The sequence below is a fragment of the Lotus japonicus genome, chromosome 6, assembly GCF_012489685.1.
Source record: "Lotus japonicus ecotype B-129 chromosome 6, LjGifu_v1.2".
Taxonomy (NCBI): Eukaryota; Viridiplantae; Streptophyta; class Magnoliopsida; order Fabales; family Fabaceae; genus Lotus; species Lotus japonicus.
In genome coordinates this window covers 48,068,201-48,091,569 of record NC_080046.1, presented here as the reverse complement: position 1 = coordinate 48,091,569, position 23,369 = coordinate 48,068,201, and the positions used below count along the sequence as shown (strand labels likewise).

The window sequence follows — 23,369 nt, the reverse complement described above, 5'->3', positions numbered from 1 at the left end:
CCAAAAATAGTCTATTCCGCCACTATTAAAGGCCCTAGAGGCTCTCAACAAACAAAGAAGCATTGTCCCCTCCAACTTGGGACTTAATTCACGCTTGAACAGTGGGTGAGTTGAAGCTTGACCAACGTAAAGTATGGAACTGCAACCATACTTCACAAGAGTGGGGGGAAATCTCTCAAACAATGCAAGCCATCCTCCATAGTATGAGAGCATCGCGGACAACTACGGGAGGTCGCAAGATGACATCAAAATCTATGAGCATTAACCTGAGTAGCTTGGATTTAAATTCTCTTGCGTTTTTTTTATTTAGTATGAATTTATTATACTATTTTGAATATCATTTTTTTACCCAAAATAGTTGTGTTTTTTGTTATGTCAATGGTACGTTGGACTAAGACAAATGTCAAGTCACGACGCTTACAAATCAATGATATCAAACCCTAGAGAGAGAATTCACAACCTAACACCACAAATATAGAATTATAGATTATAAAACAAGCTAGCATGCTCTAGAATACTTGAGACACTGACTATCGAAACCCTAACATAAACAGAAACCTAACACTAATCACAACCAGAAAGCAACCCCTAATCTCCATCTAAATATTAGATCTCCTACTTCTCAAACACGAAAATTTAATTTTACAATTTAATGGGTGGGTAATGATATATACACACCTCTTTTTTTATACACTTCATTTCCACCTATTTTTATTTCTATCTCTCTCCTCTTATCATCTATCACATCTTATACTTTCTCACTCTTACTTTTTCTTTTCTTCCTATCTCTCTCTTCCTCCACCTCATTCCACTTCAAAATGAGGTGTGAATAAATAATTATTGCAATTTAATCTGACCTAAATGGTGTTTTCAAAAGAACTTACGAATCATGAAATATGATTTTTGACCAAAAGAAAAATTGAGCCCAAGGATATGAAAGCTATCAAATGAAGGAGAGGAGAATCAAGCCCAACATAACACAATGCGAATGAATCGTAAAATGGATCAACATGGTCTTAACATCTTTCCCAGCGTTAGAATGTTTTAATTGCAAAAAAGGCCAAACAAGCGTTTTTTTTTTGAGATATTCTTCTTTTTTTTTTTGTCAAAGCAAAATATCCATGATGTAGTTGATAATGTAAAAGAGGTATATCTTCAAACTATGAAAGGTGATTGACAAAAAAAAACCATGAAAGGTGAGTTTAACTGCTATATCCTTGCAAATGAAGGAGTCTGAATCCATTTATGATTTTGACCAAAAAAAAATCCATTTATGATTATTGACCCAAAAAAAAAATCCATTTATGATTAATTTAGAAAAGTCCTGGCAATTATGTCAAAAAAAAAAGTCCTGGCAATTGCTAATCAAATGAGGAGATAGGATAAAAAAAATTGAAGATGCTCATTTGTTGGAAAAAAATTATACCAACTCTTAATCTAAAGTTGATATGTTTGGCTAATGAACAATCCCATTCATGCCTATCAGAGTTGAAGCCATGGACGCAATAATAAATATGTTAAAAGTGGTAGATTTAAAGCTTGATGGCATATGCTGATAAAAAAAAAAGCTTGATGGCATATGCTGATAAAAAAAAACTTGATGGCATATTTGAGTCTTACGCAATTACCAAATTTTTCTCTGATATGACAGTCAAGACACGACATAGGAATCTCCTCATTTGATGTTCCATTATTTATCTCACTAATAAAATCATGTCATGTCAATTAAAAAATGGTATGAATAGTTCATTTGTAACCTTATTTCTGTGGTTATTAAATGACATAACAAAATTCTATTAGTGAGATAGAGAAAGGAACATCAAATGGAAATAGTAGACTTTGACCTCATCATAGAAAAATATGACACGTCAAAAAAAGTATAAGTGGTCATTGGTTGCAATGGACAGCCGCTTTCACGCGCTATTGACAACCTTCCTACCACTGAGGACAAATCCAAACCTTATTGCCAAATAGCCAACACTTTCCGATCGTTTCACCACCAAAGTATCTTTGTAGGGCTCATATAGGTTCCCAAACATTTTGTCATATATAGAATCTTAGTAGGAGCCTATCTTTGTTCCTACAGTAAGCTGTTATATTAAGTGACAAATAACATGAATTAAGTTTAGTAACCTCGTCCCAGTAAAATTTCTTTCAGATTGCTACATATGGAACATCAATAGATAATAAGATGTACACAAAAAAGACCATAGATTTCTTGTAGGTAACCTTTTAATATGTTTCCAGATGAATACAAAGCGTGTAGTGTTTCGACTTCAAATATCAAACCCGAAGGTAATAGCTAGCAACATTTATTTCATACAAAAGTTTTTTTGGGTGGAGTGGGGGTCTAAGTACATACATGGCTTAGTTTTACATATCGTTACGCTTATCACCTTCGAGCCACAGGCTGGACGCACATAATCTTCATCGTTCATCGACCTGAAAAAGTCAGGGAAGTCTTGTTTAATAATCCCAATAGAACTAGGGAGTTGAAGGGAAAATGGAATGGCTGCACCAGAATTGAGAAAAAGTTGTGATCTTTCAGTTACTCTCTTGGAGAGAGGGAAGATACTTTCCACTGTAGTTATCTTTGGAACAATATTACTCAGTGGTTATGTTTAATGGTAAAAACGCAAGCAACATCCTAATGCATATTATAACTCCATATAGGCAGCAAAGCTCAATTGATGCTAGCACGAATACAGGATACAGAGATCCTGGTACAGGACAAGCAAAGAAATGTAAAACTGTAAAAGGTTTGAGTAATGGAGACATTGAAAATACCTCACTTTAAAACAGGAACTAGTCCTCCAACGTTAAGATTTCATGTGTAAAAAGAAAAGGATAGATACAATGTTTTCACACGAGAAGATTCATTACCTTCTAAAACAGTTTCTCTGCATCCTAACAATTGCAACACAAGAGTCCTAAGTAAGCGATCTAATACACTACCGGAGCTCTTAAAGGAGCAGAGATAAAGCAAATTAAAAGGTTGCTCTCCACTCTCCCGTGTCCCAATTCCATAAATAGTCTGGGGAAGTTTTATGATAAAAAAAATTTCACTTCCAAATGATATAGAATTACCTTTGTGAATAGAGGAAGGAAAAGAAATAAACAGTCAACCTCATCAATGAGTGAATTGAAAAACAACTAATTCAATTGCATAAGTTTACTTATGTCAAACTTCATGATGAGAGTATATCACTTTCATTACCCTCAAAGCTGATTCATCAGCATTGATGAAAACTGTGGCAAGGATGAGCAGCAACTTATTGTCTAGTTATATATAGCAGGCTAAACACTAAGGCTGTGTTTGGGTAAATAACTTAATTAAACGCTTATGGCAAGAAGTGCATATTGCATATGCACTTATTTATAAACTAATCTGAGAAATTTATAGAAATAAGTTGGACATAAGACCTCTCAAATACTTGCATAAGCGCTTATAGTAACTATAAGATAAGCTCTTCCAAATGGGCCTATATAGGAATAAGTAATTACACATCATAAAACTACATCTTGTTCAGGTTTTGACAAAGTAGCAACAAAAGTGGATGAACATTTTCACTTATCAATATCAGAAGCGCTGTAACTGGCAAATAAATCTCATTATCAAACCAAAAACTGATTCCATACTTCCACCTATTTGTCTTTCCACCATTTATTCTAAATTTATTTGTCATCTTCAGAATGGCCAAAAACACTAGTAAGCAGTAACTAATATTGAAGATTTGCACTTTTGCATTAATCATAACAACTTCATATTAAAAAATCAAGCAGGGGCAATTGAATAGTGTAATCAAATTCAATATACTAACCTACTCGGCAGACGCATCTCCGACAAGATTGAACTCCTGCAACTCCTTGAAGTTCAACCATGGCTTTTCCCAAATCTTAGCTTCATATACCTGTTTCTTCCCACCATCATTTACCTCTAGCTTGATCTTATACAAGGTACCAGCAACCACTTGCTGTGTAGCACTAACCACCTTTCCAAATTCCAGAAGCGTATTCTGCACACAATCCAAAAATTAATTTCTAAAAAAAACCAAACACAACATAACATAACAAAATAAAACATGTTTGTCCAATCAATCAGAATCTCTAACTAACTAACTAACTAACTAACTAACTAACTAACTAACTAACTAACTAACTAAAACCTAGATGAAAATCCCAAAAATGAATCATTCTTAATCAAACAAACAACGTGTGAATTTTCAGATCATAGCAAAAACCAATAATCGGGTTAACCTAATAAGAACAAAATGCAGAAAAAAAAAATATATATATATATATATATATAATTAATTATTTTTTTCGACCTGTTTTTTGTTGTGTTCTTCAACGGCGAAGCGAGCGAGATTCTCGATTTCAAGGCTGTTCTGGTTTCCAGGAACTTCACTAGCGCCACCAACTGCTGCCATTTTCGCTTTCTCTCTGTGTTTTCTTCTCTGCGATGATGAGAGTTTCACGAGTGTTTCTCCCTCGTTTTATGTGGTTGCGAGGGAAGGAGGTTTGGATTCTCTGTGGGATTGTTTATTTGAAGTTACAGTGTGCCACCAATGGCATGTTCACTTTGCTTTGGTTTGAAGGGTCAATGAGGTACTTTTGACATAACTTCTTCCCCTACTAGTCTTTTTCTTAGATGCTAAGCATTGGAATTATTGGAATATTGACTTTTGACTTTTTATGCAAATTTTGTTAAATTTTAAATTTATATCATCTCTTTTTCTTTATGCTTATTCGTCATAGTTGGATAAGATTTGAGCATATCAAAATATTTATATTCTATTAAGTGTCTTATTATTTGTCCACCACTAATCCACTTGAAAAAAAGTAAAGAGGAAAGGGGTTTGGGGATTTTGTTTAGCTTGGATTTGGAAGGTTCAAGTTTTTTCTTAATTGGCTTTTTTTTTAATTGGCTTGGGGTTCGTTTTCGGCTTCTTGGGTTTTTTACTTTATGCTTGAGATTTTTGTACAGATTGTTTTCATTGTTCTCAAACATATATTCATATACTCAGCCTTTGTAGCTTCAGCTGTATGTGTATCAAGTTTCTATGGGCCTTTTTTAATGAAATCCTTCATTAATTGATAAAACAATATACTCTTTTTGTTGTTCCAAAAAAAATGGTGCATATTAATTGCAAATATAGGCATGCCTACTTGTATATGTTCAAGTTAAATTAAGTTGCAAAACTTTGCAGGGAAAACAAGTTATTGGATAACTGGTTGTTTAGCCCCCCTCAGGAGCTTCGTTGGGCCTTAGTGGAGGATGCCAAAGCAGCAGCTCTCAGAAATGGCTTCCCAAGTGCCCACAACTCTTGATGGAGTTTAAACAAGGCTCTCTCTGTTCTTGGCTCTGACTTGCATGCCCATGCCTTGCAACCTGCTCTTTTGTCTTCAGGGATGCCTCACTCTCCTCTAGTTACTCCTCCCTGGTCTCATCCTTTGCTCCTATTGCCATCAGAGTGACTGGTTGGGAGCTTCGGAGAGCCTTGTTGAAGATGCTTCAAATAATGGCTTACTGAGTTGGAGATCTTGCTGTTGGATTCTGAACACATGTTCCTTCTCACTGCCTTTAGACCTTCCTTGTCATCCCTGGTTGAAGTCTATCTTGGTAGCAAGCTTTGTCTCTGCCGGTCTTGAAGAAATTGCAGATTTTGCTTGATTGTCCATGGCCTCTTGGAAGAGATAAGACCATTGCACAAGTACTTTCCCATCAGCATTATTGCCGCTTGTTTCTTTGGAAAAGTGGTTGGAGTAATTCAAGCCTCTGTTGCTTCCCATGTGCATTTAGCTTTTCTAAGTCTAGAGGGACCACTTGCTTCCTTTGTTTTTACCAAGTGGAGAATATCTTTCTTGCTGGCTAACGTGTTCCAGCCTCTTGTTTCTTCCCTTTGTGGGCTCGGCCTTGGGCCTTTGCTTAATATAACTATCATTGACCAAAAAAAAAAAGTTAAATTATTGTCTTCACGAAAAAAAAAATTATTGTCTAATAAAAGAACACAAAATTGTAAATTATGTAAAAAAAATAAGACATATGATTTCGTTTATTACGTTTTAACTTTAATATTTTCCTTTAAAAAAACTTTAATATATTTATATATTAATTAAGATCAACGAGACTAAATTATAAAGAATTTCTTTTACCCATTGCTTGGTTTAAAAGAGTTTTAGTAGAAAGAAAGTTGGAGAAGAAAGACCCAACATTCTCTTGTTTGGTTGTGTCAACTTGGTTTTAACTATCTCTTATATACACTTTTTATAATCTTTTAGGTGACGTTTGGTAGATAGGCATCTCAAAATATTCCCGGGAATGTGAGGTTGGGAAAGTAACATTCCCATGTTTGGTAGAAGTTTTAAGATTTTCATTCCCGGGTATGAAAGATTCTCAAGCAAGTAAATTATACATGCTTTTTTAAATTTCATTCTCATCTCAAAGAAGGGGAATCTTACATTTCCATGGGAATGAAAGTTATTTTCCACTAAATCTCTCTTCCACTACTTATTTTCTATTTTTTCTATTAAATGATTTTGAAAAACATTCCCGAGAATAATGTACACTAATCCAACACATTTTTCATTTTACCCGAGAATGACTTTGCTGGTATTGAGATTCATGAGAAACAACATTCCTGATAATATTTTTGTAAAACTTGTTACAAACGTTTCCTTAGATTGGGGAAAAAACTTATGTCTTATGGTCAGGGCCGGCCCTAGGCCTGTGCAAGCAGGCCCACAGCCCAGGGCCTCCAAAAAGAAGGGGCCTCAAAAAAAAATTTCCAAAGGCTACGATTTCTAAAGTGTGGCCTAAAGTTTTTATGCAACAGCTTTGAAATTGTTGCCTTTTCTTCTGCTGATCATAACCGCCGAAGATGCACCTTATAGCCTGATTCTCCACTCTCCAGCTTTGTCTTGAGTTGCTTCCTAAAGTGTGGCCTAAAGTTTTTATGCAACAGCTTAGAAACCGTTGCCTTTTTAGATTTTTGGCCACGGTTTTTTGACTGGGGCACACGTCCGTTGCATTTTCTCAAAAAACTACCCTACTTTACTAAATAATTTAAATAGATAATGTTCCTTAAAAAAAATTATTAAGGGTCCATTTTTATTATTTGTCTAGGGCCTCCAAAATGTCAGGACCGGCCCTGCTTATGGTAGGATGAAGTGTTAAGTCATTCTTCTATTCAAAGAATGTCAACTATCAATTTTTTTTTAAAGTAACTATCCATTGTTACTTATTCATATTTTTGAATTTTTATTTTCAAAATCTACAACTATCACTAATTTGGTATTAGGAAATTACTAAGTACAATTTTCTCCCAAATGGAAAGAAAACTTGTCATAAAAATCAATTTGATCACTAGTTTCACCGGCACAGGAACAAATTTGTATTCAATTTGGAAACATTCTTTAACTAGTGGCTCACATCTAGTTCCACCCCCTTTAAAATGATGAAAAGATAGAAATGTCATTAATGAAATAGCGAAACTACCAAAATGTCATTAATGAAAAAAAAACATAAAATCTCTCCAACCCCTTCCTCACATCCTCTCTCCTCTTTCTTCCCTCACCAACACCACTCATATTCATTCTATTTTTATACTCATATTCATACTCATTTCCAAACTCAATCTCCATCTTTTCTTCTCTCATTTTTCTGTCGTTATCGTCGCCCATATCCATTTGATAATAATTGAATTAATTATTAATATTACTCTTAGATAGGAATGGCACCCGCTCGGGGTGGGGCGAGGAGTGCCTCCCCACTCCTCATCCCCGCATCACTTCCATGTTCTCGTCTCCATACTCCCACCCCCGTGGCAGGGTGATTTTTCACCTCATCCCTATGAGTCTCCATGGGGACCACTAACACATCATTAAAAATAAAATATAAAAATACATAAATTCTACATGGACCACAAATGGTTAAATATAGAAACAACATATTTTTTTACCTCAATAAACATCTTTAACTTCATTAAATATGTGTTGTTCAAACTGAGATTTTGAAGTACACACTTGGCTATGTTTGTGGTCCTTTATATTTTTTTATTAGCTACTTGACTTTATTATTAAGGGTATTATTGAATTTTTATCTATGTACACGGGGCGGGGATCCAGTGGGACGAGAATGGTGATCCCCTCCCCCATCCCCGAATTTGTTTTGGGTGGATTTTTGTCTCTATTTCCATCCTTACAAAGAAAATTTACCCAAACCCCGTTAGGCAATCCAGAATCATTAGTCTCACAACGCACATGATGAAAACGAACATCACAGTCACGCGAAAGAAGAAGGTGCATATCAAGCAAAGCACTTCCATATACATGATAGTTGTATCGATTCTTCTTAAGCTAATTCACCAGCTCTAGACAATCGAAGCCACATATCACGTTCCTAAACTGCTTCTGTCATGCCAGCAAGAGACCCATTTTCAGCGCCTGATTTTTAGCTAGAAGGGGGTCCCTTCCGAGAGTGCCTGCATAGAAACCACCAAGTCATACACTAGAAGAGTCACAAAGCACACCTCCAATGCCCATGCAATGGAGCCCGCTTCTGTACGCACCATCCGCCATAAGGGTCACGAAGCCCGTCGGAGGCACCGCCTACAGCACAGGTTCCAACAAGGCAAACTCTTGAAGCCCATGAATTTTAAGACATCAAACATAGTCATTATATTCCTGTCGAGCTCACTCACAAACATAAGCCATCGTCCATCACTTCTCCCCCAAAACAGTCTCATGCCATCACTGTATAAGGCCCCAAAGGGTCTCAACAAACAAAGAAGCATTTCCCCTCCAACCTGGGACTTAATCCACACTTGAACAATGGGTGAGTTGAAGTCTAGCCAACATAAAGCATGGAACCGCAACCATACTTCACGAGAGTGGGGGAAATTTCTCAAACAATACAAGTCATCCTCCATGGCATGAGAGCACTGCGGACGGCTAGGGGAGGCTGCAAGACGACATCAAAATATGTGAGCATTAACCTGAGTAGCTTGGATTTAAATTCTCTTGCGTTTTTTTCATCAAATGTTATTTAGTATAAATTTTTTATACTATTTTGAATATCATTTTTTTGACCCAAAATGGTTGGGTTTTTTTTGTCAATGGTACGTTGGACTAAGGCAAATGTCAAGTCAAACGACGCATACAAATCAAGGGTATCAAACCCCAGAGAGAGAACTTACAACATAACACCACAAATAAAGATTATAGAACAAGCTAGCATGCTCTAAAACACTTAAAACACTAAATATCAATACCCTAACATAAACATAAATCTAACATTAATCACAACCACAAAGCGAACCCTAATCTCCATCTAAATATTAGATCTCCTACTTCTCAAAAGCGAAAATTACCTGCAGTACCATATATGTTGTTGGTGTTGTTTTCCAATTAAAATCAAACACGTGTAATTTTTATTTTCATTAAAATTAAATTGAAGAAACACAAGTGACGGTGGAAACCAATCTCACCCATGTCTGACCACCATTTCTACCCATTTTTAACCCTCTTTAAACCTCTGATTACTCTCCCAACAAATCAGAATCGTCGTCCAAAATTCCATCAGAAAACTCAGAATCGACCCTGCTGACATTTTCCTTCACGACGATGCTTGTAGTTGTAGACCGGAAAAGGGAGAAGGGAGTGAGCGGATGCCGGAGACACGGTGACAAAGAAAATAAAGTGAAAGAGATGGAGGAGAATAGGGCAAGAACATCTCAGATGGGGCGTAGATGGTTGTGCAATTGCCAATTGGTGGTTTGCTTGATTTTTTTGGACAAGGTGAGAGCATCTCTGATGGTTTTCATTGCAGAGCTTCGAACATGTCTGTGTAGTGGTGGCTGTAATTTGATTTTTGAGAATGACAGAGACACGCGGTTACTTGAATAAAGAAAGGATGAAGGGGAGGCACCACTGTCGCAATTTTTACCATTTTGATTACATTGTTAAAGAAAATAAACACATAATCCACGTGTTTGAATTTAATAGGAGAACAGCACCAACAACATCTATTATCTATTATAATATAGGAATTATAAAGCGTGCAATATAGCGTCGCCACATCATCACAGTGTTATTCTCCAAATCTTCTACACAAGCTTCTAATCTGACATCGCACCTCAACCATTTTCTTTGCCTTTCCTACACCTGCTTCTTTTTTCTCAAAGCTTTGTAACGGACCCTTGGCACCTCAACCACTTTGCATTTTCTATATGGCCTTCTATCTTCTCACAACTTTGTAACAGACGCATTATTCCTTCAATTCACCCATACCGCAATATAGCGTTGCCACATCATCACTGTTTTAGTCCACATAAGCTTCTAATCTGACATGGCACCTCAACCATTTTCTTTGCTTTTCCTACACCTGTTTCTTTCTTCTCAAAGCTTTGGAGCAAATCCTTGGCACCTCTACCACTTTGCATTTTCTATATGGCCTTCTATCTTCTCACAGCTTTATAACAGACGCATTATTCCTTCAATTCACTCATTTCCCTATTCCATCTTTTGAATCGCCACTTCTCATCCTCTTTATTTCACCAGCTTTTAAGAATCGCAAATTATCACTCTCCAAGGTTAGTTTGCTTTTATCCAATTGTGGATTATATTCAATATATTGAATATTTTTTCACTAAATTGTGATGTTGATTTTAATCACATACTGTTTATGAGAAAATCATAAATTTGTTAGCTGAAAGCTGAAAAGCTACCTAATTGTAAAAAAGTGTTTGGTAAAACTAGCTAAAACTGTAAAATGACATAAGAGGACATACTTGTATAAATCTTCTTCGCATTCAACATTACTTTATTTACACATCAATACATATATGATATTAAAATATTAAAATAATTATCACTTTAAATATTTAAATTTAGTTTAAATTATTTATCATCTCAAAAATATAATTAATTTTCGTTTTTATATTTTTATTAATTAAAATAGAATAACACAAATAAGTTTATATTTCAATTTAATAAGGTAAGTTCATATTTCTTTAAATTAAATAAAAAAAGTTATATTAACAATTGAATTGAATAGTAATTATTTCAAAATAAAAATAATTAGAGTTTATTGTTTTTATAATATAGAAAGGGTAATGATTGAATTTTTATTAAAATGATGATAAGGATAAAAATGAGAATAAATTCAATAAGCTTTAAACTTTAAGTTTTAAGCTTTAAGCTATAAGCTACAAGCTACCTCAGATAGCTTATAGCTTAAAGTTTTTAGCTACTGAAATAAGCTATTTTATCAAACACTTTTAAAATGCTCATAAGCTAGTCAAATAAACTTTAAGCTAGCTGAAATGACATGTCAAACATAGCTTAAGTGACAAATAACATGAATCAAGTTTCGTAACCTCGTCCCAGTAAAATGTCTTTCATATTGCTACATATGGAACATCAATAGATAATAAGATGTATACAAAAGAGACCATAGATGTCTTTCATATTGACTTAGTTTTACATATCCTTACACGTATCACCTTCGAGCCAGGCTGGGAGCACATAATCTTCATCGTTCAGTGCAGAAACCTGAAAAAGTCAGGGAAGTCTCATTTAATAATCCCAATAGAACTAGGGAGTTGAAGGGAAAATGGAAAGGCTACATCAGAATTGAAGGGAAGTTGTGATTTTCAGTTACTCTCTTGGAGAGAGGGAAGTTACATTCCACTGTAGTTATTCTTACAACAATATTACTCGGTGGTTATGCTTAATGGTAAAAACGCAAGCAACATCCTCATGAATATGATAACTCCATATAGGCAGCAAAGCTCAATTAATTGCTACTAGCACTAATACAGGATACAAAGATCCTGGTACAGGACAAGCAAAGAAATGTAAAAGGTTTGAGCAGTATTTGAGTAATGGGGACATTGAAAATCCCTCACTTTAAAACAGGAACTAGTCCTCCAACGTTAAGTACAAATAATTATTCATTAAATTGAGAGGTTGAGAAAAAATATTTCTCAATAGATATGCACCGCACAAATTAATGAATTCAACTTAAAAAAAAGACAATGCAACCAAACTCTGCCCCTTTCCACAAGTTTGGTAAAAGTACTATCATTTACAGTAATTTTCTATCAAATGGAGAGAAAATTGGTGATAAAAAACAATTTGATCACTAGTTTCACTATAGCATGCAAGCCGGAACAAATTGGTATTCAATTTGGAAGCAATCTTTGACTAGTCCTTTCAAAAAAAAATCTTTGACTAGTGGCTAAGCATTATAGGTTATGTCACTTATGTCTATAAAAGGTGCAGCTCAGTTCAAGTATGAAGTGTGCAAGTTCTGTGTTAGTAACTGAGTGTACTGGAATTTTGGATATAGAGGGAGTGTTTCTATCTCAAGTTAACCAAATTCCAACCATTATCTCTAGCCATGTCCACTCCCTCCAATCTCATTGATTTCTTGGTTAACCAAGCCAATGGTGTAAAGGGCCTTGCTGATTTGAACCTCCCAAGTGTCCCTAACCAATATATCCAACCTGTGGAAGCTAGATTAGACAAGAGCAAAATTGTCTCTCAGGAATCAATTCCCATAATTGATTTCACAAACTGGAGTGACCCAGATGTTCAAGACTCCATTTTTGAAGCTGCAACTGAATGGGGTTTCTTCCAAGTTGTGAATCACGGGATACCCATTAAGGTTCTGGATGATCTGAAAGCTTCAGTGCACAGGTTCTTTGAGTTACCAGCTGAGGAGAAGAAGATTCTCAAAGAGAACTCACCCCCTGATGTGAGATTGGCCACCAGTTTTAGCCCTCATGCTGAGTCAGTGTTGGAGTGGAAGGATTATCTGCAGCTTGTGTATGCTTCAGAGGAGAAAATTCATGCACATTGGCCTGCTATATGCAAGTAAGTGATGGTTCTCTTCATCTAGCTCATTGTGCTTTACTTGATTTTGTAAATTCATGTGATATCTACTCAATACCTATGCCTATTAAGGTTTATATCATATTGAATTTTAACCCCTAATTGGGAAGACAATTGTATTTCTAGGAATATATATAGGATATCAGTAGAGAAATTATCTTTTAATTTTGGTCTTTGTAGAAATCTTTAGGCAATAGAAAAGAATATGTAAATGGAGAAAATGGATTTCTTCATGAATCTTAGCTGTCAAGCCTATTCTGGGCTTGTAAGTTTGAGCTTATTATGGAGAGAATGGACCCCGTTTGGAAGAACTTATTTGAGCCTGTCGTCAAGTATAAGTGCCTAAGCAAGTGTCCGGGAGAATTTACGTAAATAGCTTATGACCTACCAATAAGTTATTTTGAGTTTATTTTAATAAGCCATTTAAGCTTATGAATAAAAGACCTTATACTTATCTGTAACTTATTTTCAACTTATTCTAATAAGTATCTCAAATTAGCTTATAAATAAGCACTCATGACAATAAGTGCTTAATTAAGCTGTTTTTCCAAACGCACATACATCATTTTAGTTGATTTAAAGTATATAGTAGACACTCATCCATAACAGACTCATTGTTCATATGCACAATAAAGAAGTGTAATGAAGTGGAAATTTTGATTAATTTACCTTTTCTTTTCTGATATTCCTTTATCAGGTGACTATTCCAATTGTCGATTAGTCTATAAACTTATAAGTTATTACCTAAAGGGTAAGTGTTTGTATATTCATTTGAATATGTGATAATTGATATTGATATCAGTCTATCTTTTCTGCAGGGATCAAGCACTGGAATATATGAAACATGCTGAAGCCTTTATTAAAAAATTGCTAAAGGTGCTTCTTGAGAAATTGAATGTGAAGGAGTTAGACAAAGCAAGAGAACAGACTTTGATGGGTGCAATGATATTAGCCTTTAATTACTATCCTTCTTGTCCTGACCCAGAACTAACAGCAGGGGTAGGCCCTCATAGTGATATATCATCAATTACTGTCCTTCTGCAGGATGATATTGGTGGCCTCTATGTAAGAGGCAAGGATGGTGATAGTTGGATCTATGTGCCTCCTGTTGACGGAGCGTTGGTTATCAACATCGGCGATGTGCTACAGATAATGAGCAATGAAAAGTACAAAAGTATAGAGCATCGAGTAGTTGCCGATCGAAGCAAGACCAGGATCTCCATGCCAATCTTTGTCAACCCAGCACCTGATGCGATTATCGGCCCTTTGCCAGAACTGCTAGAGAATGGAGATGAACCAAAATATAAACAAGTTGTCTTCTCTGACTATTTCAAATACTTCTTCAGCAAGGCTCATGATGGGAAGAAAACTATTGAATTTGCCATGATCTGATCTGCGCTCATGGTTGGTAGTATTTCAAGGTGCTTAGAATAACATACCAGGAAAGCATATCTCATGGACATCCTTTTTTAACTGCATTCTTCCATGCTACATTGAAGCAGATAATGCAACTACTTGTACCTGGTTATCTAGAGAGAGAATTAGGTAAACTACATATATTCTCTTTTTAGTATATGTTGAGACTTCACGTGTGAGTAAGAAACAACAAATAAATAAAAAAGTCTCGCATTAGATGAAAAAGAAAGTGCTAAGCAATATATAAGTCAAAGAACTCATACACCTAATACCTGCCATTCACTATTATGATGTGATTTACTCTTTGTCAAATGTGGTGTAAAAAGAATATATTCATGCCTGCCCTTATGCTATAACAGTGAGGGATAGCCTCACACCATAAGAATATAATGTTCACTCATGACTGCTGTACAATACTCAAACGTTTTTTTATTTTTATTTTCTTAAGAAAATGTTAACAAACATTACACTGGAGAAAGGACATACATCAGTTGCACCATTCTGTTATTGCTTCTCATAACATATCACTTATTTCTTATCTTTTGTTCCTTTTATGATGTGTTTATTACAGTATAAAAAAGGTTCACCTGACGTGTTTAGAACAGTATAAAATTAAAACATTTAGCTGGCTTAAGCATTATATAATATCTGAGTTTTGTAGCTACCTCGCGTGCTTCAGCAAAAGCTTCCATGTTCTGACGCAATTTTCATATATCGACAAATTCATGTTAACAAAAGTTCATAATGTTAGGTTGAAGATTTATTTTTTAATAAGTAAACAATTCAGAAGAATTGACTACTGATAAAAAGATGACCATATGCTTATATAGTCAGTCAATATATAATTATTTATGGAGAGAAAAAAAAAAGTTAGTTGTAACATGAAACATAATTATTCTTTCATGACAACTCCAATGACCGGGCTTAAGCATTACAAATATTAAATTCGCACTACCATAGTTCTGCATCACCCTCAGTATTCACCTAGAAATTTTGAGTTCTGAAACAATTCAAAAACAAGAGAAGAAATGGCCGTAGCTCTGGTGGGAGGGGCACTTATCTCTGCTTCTGTGAATATCTTATTAGATAAGATAACGTCCACGGAGTTTCGAGATTTCTTTGCCAACAGAAAGTGGAATGTTCCTCTGTTGGATGAGTTGAAGATAAAGTTGTTGGCACTAAATGCTGTGCTCAATGATGCAGAGGAGAAGCAGATCAATGTTCCTGCAGTAAAAGAATGGCTGGATGAGCTCAAAGATGCTGAGGATTTATTGGATGAAATCAACACTGAAAATCTGAGATGTAAGGTGGAGGGAGATTCTCAAAATTTTACAACCCAGGTCAGATCATTCATTTCTCCTCCCTTTAATCAATTCTATAGGAGCATGAATTCCAAGCTTGAAGTAATATCAAGAAGGCTGCAACATTTTGTGAATCAAATAGCTATTCTTGATTTGAAAATTGTCGCTAGGAGAGTCTCTTCTGGAAGTAAAACAGATTCATTAATTGAACCTATTGTGGTTGCAAGAAAGGATGACAAAGAGAAGCTATTGAGTATGCTTCTAGATGATGATGATGATGATGATGAGCCTAATAATATAGAAGTGATCACAATATTAGGGATGGGAGGGCTAGGCAAAACAACCCTTGCTCAACTCCTTTACAATGATACTGATGTGCAAAAACATTTTGATTTGAAAGCTTGGGCATTGGTATCTGATGATTTTGATGTTTCCAGGGTAACGAAGAATCTTGTTGAGTCTATCACCAAAAAAGCTGGTGATATTACTAATCTAGATAATCTTCGTGTTGAATTAAGGAACAACTTAAAAGATAAAAGGTTTTTACTCGTGCTGGATGATCTTTGGAATGAGAAGTATAATGATTGGCACAACCTCATAACTCCTTTTAGCAGTGGAAAAAAGGGAAGTAGGATCATTGTGACAACTCGACAACCAAGAGTTGCACAAATCACACATACCTTTCCCATTTGTGAGTTGGAAACACTGACAGATGAAAACTGTTGGTGCATTCTTGCCAAACATGCATTTGGAAATGAAGGGTACGGCAAGTATCCAATCTTAGAAGAAATTGGAAGGAAGATAGCAAGAAAATGTGGCGGCCTACCATTAGCTGCTAAAACGTTGGGAGGTCTTCTGCGATCGAATGTTGATCTAGAGGATTGGAATAGAATTCTGAACAGCAACTTATGGGCACATGATGATGTTTTACCAGCTTTGCGCATAAGTTATCTTCATCTTCCGGCACATTTGAAAAGATGTTTTGCCTATTGCTCAATGTATCCAAAACAAGTTTCGATGGGTAGGAAGGCATTGATTATGTTATGGATGGCTGAAGGCTTTCTACAACAATCCCATGGAGAGAAAGCAATGGAATTAGTAGGTGAGGAATGCTTTAATGAGTTGTTATCTAGATCCTTACTTCAAAAAGATGAAGCTGTTGCACAGGATAAGTTTCGTATGCATGACCTCATTTACGATTTAGCTAGACTTGTGTCTGGAAAGAGTTCTTACTGCTCTAAGTGCAATGAAATCCCCAAAAATGTTCGTTATTTAACATTTTTCAGTGAAGGCTATGATGTTTCTAAAAAGTTTGAGGGTTTTTATGAGCTAAAGTGTTTGCGAACCTTTAGACCAATACATAACACTTATTCTAAAGGAGATTACATAACGAAAAAGGTATCACATGATTTACTGCCAAAACTAAGATGTTTGCGATTACTGTCGCTATCTAGATACAAAAACATCTCTGAGCTGCCTGATTCAATCGGAAATTTGGTACATTTGCGGTATCTAGACCTCTCCTATACTTCTATCAAAAGTCTGCCTGATGCAATTGTCAAGCTTTACAATTTGCAGACTTTATTATTATCAAACTGTCAATTTCTTACTCAACTGCCAGTGAAGATTGGAAATCTAGTCAGTTTACGCCACCTTGATGTCCACAACACTAATTTGGTGGAGATGCCAGCACAAATCTGCAGATTACAGGAGCTCCGCACCTTGACTGTTTTTGTTATTGGCAGACAAGAAGATGGGTTAAGTGTTGCAGAGTTATCAAACTTTCCTTATTTGCAGGGTGAGCTTTCTATTCTTCAGCTGCAAAATATTGTAGATCCCATGGATGCAACTCAGGCCAATTTAAAGAGCAAAGGAAAAATTGAGGAGCTTATATTGGGATGGGGCAGCGATCCACAAGATTCAAAAATTGAGAAAGATGTACTTGAGAACCTACAACCATCAACAAATTTAAAGAAACTCCACATCAGATACTACGGTGGTACTAGCTTTCCAAATTGGGTGGGGAATTTTTCATTTTTGAACATTGTTATGTTGAGAATCAGTGACTGCAACTATTGCTTATCACTCCCACCATTTGGACAGCTACCTTCCCTTAAAGAGCTCTTCATTGTAAGAATGAGAATGGTGAAGACAATTGGTCATGAGTTCTACTGCAGCAACGCAGCCTTCTCTTCATTTCAACCATTTCCTTCGTTGGAGAGTTTGGAATTTGAAGATATGCCAGAGTGGCAGGAATGGCTACCATATGAAGACCTGTCAGACAATGGTAACAATTTTCCTTTTCCTTGTCTTGAGCATTTGCGGCAACTGCCCTAAGTTGAGAGGAAACCTTCCCAATTCTCTACCTTCAATGACAAAGGTTGATATCTCAGAGTGCAACCAGCTAGAGGTAAAAGCAACTAATCTGCAATGGAAGATCTCAATTGAATTTTTGAGTGTTGAAAAGTGTGAAAGCTTGCTACAATCTTTGCCTAGAATGATAGGTGGCGCCAATTGTCTTCAAAAATTGATTCTTCACAGCATCTCATCTTTTATTTCCTTCCCAAGTGATGGTTTGCCAACTTCGTTGCGCTCACTAATAATTAAGGACTGTGAGAAGCTAGAATTTCTGTCTCTTGAGACATTGCACAATTATTAATCACTTAAATATCTGAAAATCTGTAACAGTTGTCATTCCCTGTCGTCCTTTCCATTTGGTTTACTCCCAGCCCTTCAATTTCTTGTTATCATGTCTTGTCCAAACATGGAAGCAATTTCTACTCAACCAGGAGGGGCCGCTCCCAACTTGCTTGAGTTTTGGGTCGTTGATTGTAAGAAACTTAAGTCACTACCAGAACAGATTGATCTCCCTGCCCTTAAATACTTGCGGATTGAGCTTGGGGTTCTAGCATCATTTCCTCCAATCTATTTGTCTTCCAATATACAATACCTTGCCGTTGATCATGTGGTGCTATCATTTATGTTTAAACTTGAGTCAGGTTTCCCATTCCAACATCTGACTTCTCTGTCACGTCTTATTTTGATTGGTTTTGGGGATGAAAATCTTGTAAACAACCTGCTGAAGAAGCCATTACTTCCCACTTCTCTTGAGCTTCTGGAACTATCCAATTTTGGTGATTTAAGGATCTTGGAAGGAGCACAAGGGTTTCAACACCTTAATTCTCTGAAAATGCTTTACATCACCAAATGCCCGAAGCTTGAGTCGTTGCCTGAAGATCAGCTGCCACCCTCTCTTGAATTGTTGTGTATTGAGAGTTGTCCTTTACTAGAAGCAAGGTATCAAAGTCAGAAGGGGAAACACTGGTCTAAGATTGCTCGAATTCCAGCCATACAGATCAATCAGCAAGTTATCCTTAAATGAAGAGGATTCATCCAAAGGTAAGAGCTTCAATTATTTTGAGCAGCTATATATAATGTTATTACAAATCAACAAAGCCCTACCTTTATCCTTTTTCGCATGCCGTGAAGATTTCATTATTATTTGTGCTTCTACAATTTATTTTGTTAAATAATTCAAGTCATTATTTTTCACTGTTGAAAGTTGAAACTAAAGGAAAAAGAGGCTGTCATTGATTTCAATACCTCTTATTTCAAACTAATGTAAATCTTAATCAATCAAATGTTAATCTACTTTAGCTGATGACAGCAGCTCCAAAACTCCTTGCTGGGTTAATTCCAGTACCAGTAACAGGGATTGTAGCCAAGTGAACCATGAACACAGCAAATCCAATAGGAAGTGGAGCCAAAACCTTTATATCATTTCACAACCAAAGAAACATATATATATAAGTTAGTGAGGCTGAATATATATTTTTTATTCAATTGTCATTTGAGTTAACTGTATTTAGTGTTAAGTAACAGCTAAAAATATGTCATTCATGGTTCAATCTTTCTCTCTTATGATATCCTTTCCTGTGAGTTCTGAACATTTAAATGGGAAACAAGAAAATGACAAATTATGATTTAGTGCTTGCTTGTCTTTCGAAAATATTACCTGTGTCAGGTGTAAATGGGTGCTTGTTAGAGGACACGAATGCTGAACTCAGACAAGGACACATAAATATCTGATTGAAGTCAACAGTTATCCTTCTTTTCATTACTTCAAGTTTCAAATTTCATTTTTCTGTATTTAGAATTATCAATATTCTATTTCCAAAGATGACTATTTTTTTATTTTTCTTTTAGTTCAAGTAGCAATAATTGTAAGGAACCATTAATCCACAAAGAACTTGAGAGTTGGGGTACAATATTAGTTATTCAAAAGTGACTATATGTCTACATGAAATATGCTGAAACCTTTATTTGAAAATTGCTAAAGGTTCTTCTTGAGAAATTGAATGTGAAGTGATAGATCCAGAATCAGAAACAGAAATCACAGAAGAAAAGAGAACAGAATTCGAATTCAATAGCAGAGAATTTTCCAGAAGTTCAGTGTTGATTACAGAGAAGAAAGCAAGAACAACAAGAACTGAAATTGATACTGGAAACTCAACTGAACCCTGTTCAGTTGTGAACCAGAAATCCCTAACTGAATTGCCTTCAATTCAGTTACTCCTAACTACCCAAAACAACAAGAGTAACTAACTATGAGCGTGAAGCTCTTATTTATAGACTAGTCCAGCTCAGCTCCTAATCAGTTAGAGACTTGCTTTGCTGGCGCCTAGTGTAGACTTGAGTAACAAGAGGCTTTGGCATCCTCTTCACTCTATCAATAGGAGTTAGACAAAGCAAGATATTAGCCTTTAATTACTATAGTGATATATCATCAATTACTGTACTTCTGCAGGATTATATTGGTTGCCTCTATGTAAGAGGCAAGGCTGGTGATAGTTGGATCTATGTGCGTTGGTTATCAACATCAGCGATGTGCTACAGTTAATGAGCAATGAAAAGTACAAAAGTATAGAGCATTGAGTAGTTGACGATCGAAGCAAGACCAGGATCTCCATGCCAATCTTTGTCAACCCAGCACCTGAGTGATTATCGGCCCTTTGCCAGTATGCTGGAGAATGGAGATGAACCAAAATATAAACAAGCCGTGAACTTTGACTGTTTCAAATACTTCTTCAGCAAGGCTCATGATGGGAAGAAAACTATTTATTTCAAGGTGCTTAGATAACATACCAGGAAAGCATATCTCATGGACATCCTTTTTTAACTGCATTCTTCCATGCTGCATTCTTGTACTGGTTATACAAAGAGAGAATTAGGTAAACTAAATATTCTCTTTTAATATATGTTGAGACTTTGAGTTTGGGTAAGAATTAAAAAAATAAATAAAGAAGTTTCGCATTGGATGAAAAAGAAAGTGCTAAGCATTATATAAGTCAAAGGACCCATACATCTAAGACCTTAGGATTTTGGGTGAAAAATGTGATATGATTCACTAATGTGGTTTGCTACTTGTCAAATGTGGTGTATAAAATATATATTCATGTCTGCCTTCATGCTATAACAGTGAGGGATAGCTTCACTCCATAACAATATAATGATCACTTATGACTGCTGTACAAGACTCGAACGTTTTTTTTGTTTTGTTTTCTAAAGAAAGTGTTGACAAACATTACTCTGGAGAAAGGAACATACCAATCTCCTTATAAAACCTTTATGGAGCCCTGTTTAGTTCAGCAACTTAAAAGATTCCTTGAATCTTAACTATGTTCTTCAAGACATACACCACCATTGTTATTGCTTCTCCTAACATATCACTAAATTCATATCTTTTGTTTCTTTTATTGTGTGTGGTTTTAGGCAACCTTTCAACTTATTTGCAGCACTAGCCATAGAATCCTACTGAAATATCAAAGAAATCTCTCTGGCTCTACAGGCTTAAAGGGTTCAAATTGGCAACTGATAATCAGAGATAACAAGGATCAAGCTGTAGACATTTTTCATGTCCTGACAAGGAACAAAAAAAAAAATACTGAGTTCCCTTATGAGTTCCAGTTGAGGAGAATTAGATTTCCCAACCCCACGACTAGATTTCCCACCCCACAATTTCAGTTTTTTAACTTCCAAATTATTTAGGGATTTTATATTCCGAATTAATTCGGGATTTAAATTCCCGGAAGTGCAAAATACAATTTAAAACCCCACTTTTAAATGGGAAAATACTTTGGGAACTCAATGTCAAAACGTTTTCTGTTTCTGGCTTGATCCTTTCTCATCTTATTCCACACTAATATATAATACAGCATATTTACAATTGTTAATGACATATAATTGTACTTCCTAATTTGTGCAATCTAAAATAGGAATATAAATATCCTATTGATTCTATTCTAAATAATACAATGTATAATAGGAAACACAACTAATAGCAGATTATATCTGCCTTAACATCCCCCCTCAAATTGATGCGGTTGGTCAAGAAGCATCAATTTGCTAAGCAGAAACTGATGACGAGGTCGAGGAACAACTTTCGTGAAGATATCAGCAAGCTGGAGCTGGGAGGTGACATGAGGAAGAGAGATAACACGATCATCAAAAGCCTCACGAATAGAATGACAGTCCACCTCAATATGCTTAGTACGCTCATGAAAAACTGGATTGGCAGCAATTTGAATAGCACTAGTGTTATCAGCAGAAAGAGGGGTTGCATCATGCTGAGGGAAGCCAAGTTCAGCCAACAAGCCACGAAGCCAAATGATCTCTGAACAAGCAGCAGACATAGCACGATATTCAGACTCTGTGGATGACTTGGAAACTCGTACTTGCTTTTTACTCTTCCAAGAAATCAGTGCAGGACCAAGAAACATACACCAACCGGAGACAGATCGCCGAGAGTCAGGACAACCAGCCCAATCTGCATCACTATATGCAAGCAGTTGGAGCGATGTACGAGCAGGAAAGAACAAACCCCGACATGAGGTTCCCCGCAAGTAACGAATTATGCGACGGACGACAGCCATATGATGATGACGAGGAGCATGCATGAACTGACTAACTTGTTGGACTGCAAAGGAAATGTCAGGACGTGTAATGGTCAAGTAATTAAGACTTCCCACTAACTGACGATATACCAAAGGATCAGGCATAAGATCACCATCATCACGATGATATTTGACATTAACTTCCAAAGGAGTATCCACAGGAATTGCAGACTGAAGTCCAGCCATAGAAATTAAATCCTCGGTATACTTATGCTGATGAAGAAAGATGCCTTGGGGATTTGAATGAACCTCAAGACCCAAGAAGTAGTGAAGACAGCCAAGATCTTTCATATGAAAAGAGGTTTGAAGTTGCTGTTTAAGCTGATGGATAGATGCCTGATCAGAGCCTGTGATAACTATGTCATCAACATAAATGAGGAGAAGAACAATGCCAGCGGTCGTTTGATGAATAAATAAAGAGGAATCATAATGACTCTGTCTGAAGGAGAAACCAAGAAGAGTAGACCGAAATCTCTCAAACCATGCTCGGGGAGCTTGTTTGAGACCATAGAGAGAACGCTTGAGTTTGCACACACCTGTGGAGGAAGAAAACAGACCTTGAGGAGGGGTCATATAGATGTCCTCGGCCAAGTCACCATGAAGAAAAGCATTTTTCACATCCATTTGATGGAGTGACCATGCTTTGGAGGCAGCAATGGAAAGGATGATGCGAACAGTAGTCATCTTGGCCACAGGTGCAAATGTCTCATCATAGTCGACCCCATACTCTTGTTTATTTCCCAAAGCCACCAACCGAGCTTTGTAACGGTTGAGGGAACCATCAGAGTTTAGCTTCACAGAG

At 36.2% G+C, this 23,369-nt stretch overlaps 3 protein-coding genes across 3 annotated transcripts; 2 read left to right on the top strand and 1 right to left on the bottom strand.

Moving 5' to 3' along the window:
- Positions 1-2,194: 2,194 nt before the first annotated feature.
- On the bottom strand, positions 2,195-4,512 carry LOC130726541 (cysteine proteinase inhibitor-like). The gene is made up of 3 exons (XM_057577814.1): positions 4,329-4,512; positions 3,822-4,016; positions 2,195-2,442 (listed from the first exon to the last, which is right to left on the bottom strand). The coding sequence occupies exons 1-2, from the start codon at positions 4,428-4,430 to the stop codon at positions 3,822-3,824; spliced, it is 297 nt and encodes a 98-aa protein (XP_057433797.1). The 5' UTR covers positions 4,431-4,512; the 3' UTR covers positions 2,195-2,442.
- Positions 4,513-12,279: 7,767 nt separating this feature from the next.
- LOC130726539 (feruloyl CoA ortho-hydroxylase F6H1-3-like) lies at positions 12,280-14,625 on the top strand. The gene is made up of 2 exons (XM_057577813.1): positions 12,280-12,879; positions 13,716-14,625. The coding sequence occupies exons 1-2, from the start codon at positions 12,404-12,406 to the stop codon at positions 14,287-14,289; spliced, it is 1,050 nt and encodes a 349-aa protein (XP_057433796.1). The 5' UTR covers positions 12,280-12,403; the 3' UTR covers positions 14,290-14,625.
- A 282-nt stretch (positions 14,626-14,907) lies between these two features.
- On the top strand, positions 14,908-21,074 carry LOC130726538 (putative disease resistance RPP13-like protein 1). The gene is made up of 2 exons (XM_057577812.1): positions 14,908-19,013; positions 20,422-21,074. The coding sequence occupies exon 1, from the start codon at positions 15,342-15,344 to the stop codon at positions 17,949-17,951; it is 2,610 nt and encodes an 869-aa protein (XP_057433795.1). The 5' UTR covers positions 14,908-15,341; the 3' UTR covers positions 17,952-19,013; positions 20,422-21,074.
- Positions 21,075-23,369: the final 2,295 nt, after the last annotated feature.